The following is a 2,215-nucleotide window of genomic DNA, read 5'->3' as shown; positions in this document are numbered from 1 at the left end:
CTTTAAAAAAATAATTTAAAAAAGAATATATGCTGAAAAACCCATAAGAATTCTGAATGAGGAGACAACATAGTATAGTATAATATAATTATAGTATAATTTTAAAAGCACAAAGTTTAATGATAGATGCCAAATGTAGAACTGTAAACAACTAGAAATTATTGACAGTTAAAGTAACAGGAAATAAATTTAGTCAAGGTAACAGTTTAAAATAAGTTTTACAATAAAGTGGACCAATTGATTGAATATTCACTGCCAGGACTTTCTCTGTGTGTGTGTGTGTGTGTGTGTGTGTGTGTGTGTGTGTGTGCATGTGTGTTTAGGTTTTATTAAGGAAAACACTATCAATGTTTCTATATCATTCCTTCAATGTTCAGAATATTTACTAGAAGATACTTTATAGCTGAACCACCAGGTTCAAGTAATAGGAAAGCACATTATGTAAATTATGCATGAATTTTCTCCATTTTGCCATATTTTACCCTCATAGACTTTGTTGTAAACTAAAGAAAAACATTCAGCTCAAAAAGATACCCTCTCGTAACAAATCCCTGAAGTTAATGTTTATTATGCCTGAAGAATCAGGTGCCCTTTCATTATTGACATATTCCATTGTCTCCATAAGCAATCATGTGAATAGATTGAGAGTAAATATTGTGATTTCCACTTTATTCAGAACAAAACAAGAGATTACCCACTGGTAATTGGCACTATCATGTTCAAGCATATAGATTGATCTCCAAATGGAGTATTCATTTCATATTTTTTTTCTTTGCAGATTAATTATTTCTAAACTGCTTTCTCCAGTTTGCCTGAAATAATGCAGCAAAATAACAGTGTAACTGCGTTTATACTGTTAGGATTGACTCAGGATCCTATGATACAGAAAGCGGTATTTGTAATCTTCTTCATTTTTTATATGGGAACTGTGGTAGGTAACTTGCTTATTATTGTGACCATCAAGTCCAGTCGGACACTTGAGAGCCCCATGTACTTTTTCTTATTTTATTTGTCCCTTGCTGATTCCTGCTTTTCAACTTCCACAGCCCCTAGACTAATTGTGGATGCACTCTCTGCAAACAACATAATCTCTTACAATGAATGTATGACTCAAGTCTTTTCATTACATTTATTTGGCTGCATGGAGATCTTTGTCCTCATCCTCATGGCCGTTGATCGCTATGTGGCCATCTGTAAGCCCTTACGTTACCCAACCATCATGAGCCGGAAGGTCTGCACCATCTTGATTGTTCTTGCATGGATAGGATCTTTTATACATTCTATAGCCCAGATTATCCTGGCCTTGAGATTGCCTTTCTGTGGACCGAATTTGATTGATCATTACTGTTGTGATTTGCAGCCCTTGCTGAAACTTGCTTGCATGGACACTTATGTGATCAACACGCTGTTGGTGTCTAACAGCGGGGCTATTTGTTCAAGCAGCTTTGTGATACTGATGATCTCATACATTGTCATCTTGCATTCACTGCGAAACCTCAGTGCAGAAGGGAGGAAAAAAGCTCTCTCTACTTGCACTTCCCACATCATTGTAGTAGTCTTATTCTTTGGCCCATGTATATTTATATATACACGCCCCCCAACCACTTTCCCCATGGACAAGATGGTGGCTGTATTTTATACTATTGGGACACCTTTTCTCAACCCACTCATCTACACACTGAGAAATGTAGAAGTGAAAAATGCCATGAGAAAGCTATGGCATATCAAAATTACCTCATAAAGCAAAAGATGAATCGAGGGTTTGGGTTGATTACTTAATCTGTATGGATATCAAATATGATAGTGTATATTCTGACTTCCCCAATGCACTCTAATATAATCCACCTTATTTCCTTACCTTTTTCAGTACTTCTTCCCACAAGCTCGTAGCTTCCCACATATTGCCAGCCTGGTTCTTTTTTTTCCTGAGAGCTCAATTATGACATTGCCAATTGTGAAATACTCCTCACATCTCAGTCTACACTCTGGTTTGTTAAGAAGAAAGATATTGACACAATCACAACTGTGATTCAAACAGTGAGCGTCCATAAAGTATAGTAATTCTCTCTATAGCACATTTCAGATAAGATGTACTGCTTTGTCTTGAACACTTCCAGAGCGAAGGAACTAACTTTGTGCATCAAAAAGTTATTTTAATTATATCATTAGTTTAATTTTTTAAAGTTCCAAATTAGTGAGCCAAGTCTCTCTCTCA

General features: G+C 36.0%; 1 protein-coding gene across 1 annotated transcript; it reads left to right on the top strand.

Moving 5' to 3' along the window:
* Positions 1–820: 820 nt before the first annotated feature.
* Positions 821–1,741, top strand: LOC144226619 (olfactory receptor 4C11). The gene has a single exon (XM_077758110.1). It carries the CDS (start codon positions 821–823, stop codon positions 1,739–1,741), a length of 921 nt encoding a protein of 306 aa, XP_077614236.1.
* Positions 1,742–2,215: the final 474 nt, after the last annotated feature.

This window comes from Crocuta crocuta, unplaced genomic scaffold, assembly GCF_008692635.1.
Source record: "Crocuta crocuta isolate KB4526 unplaced genomic scaffold, BGI_CrCroc_1.0 scaffold641, whole genome shotgun sequence".
In the NCBI taxonomy this organism is placed as follows: Eukaryota; Metazoa; Chordata; class Mammalia; order Carnivora; family Hyaenidae; genus Crocuta; species Crocuta crocuta.
The sequence above is the reverse complement of the archived record's forward strand: the minus strand, read 5'-3'. Positions and strand labels throughout refer to the sequence as shown.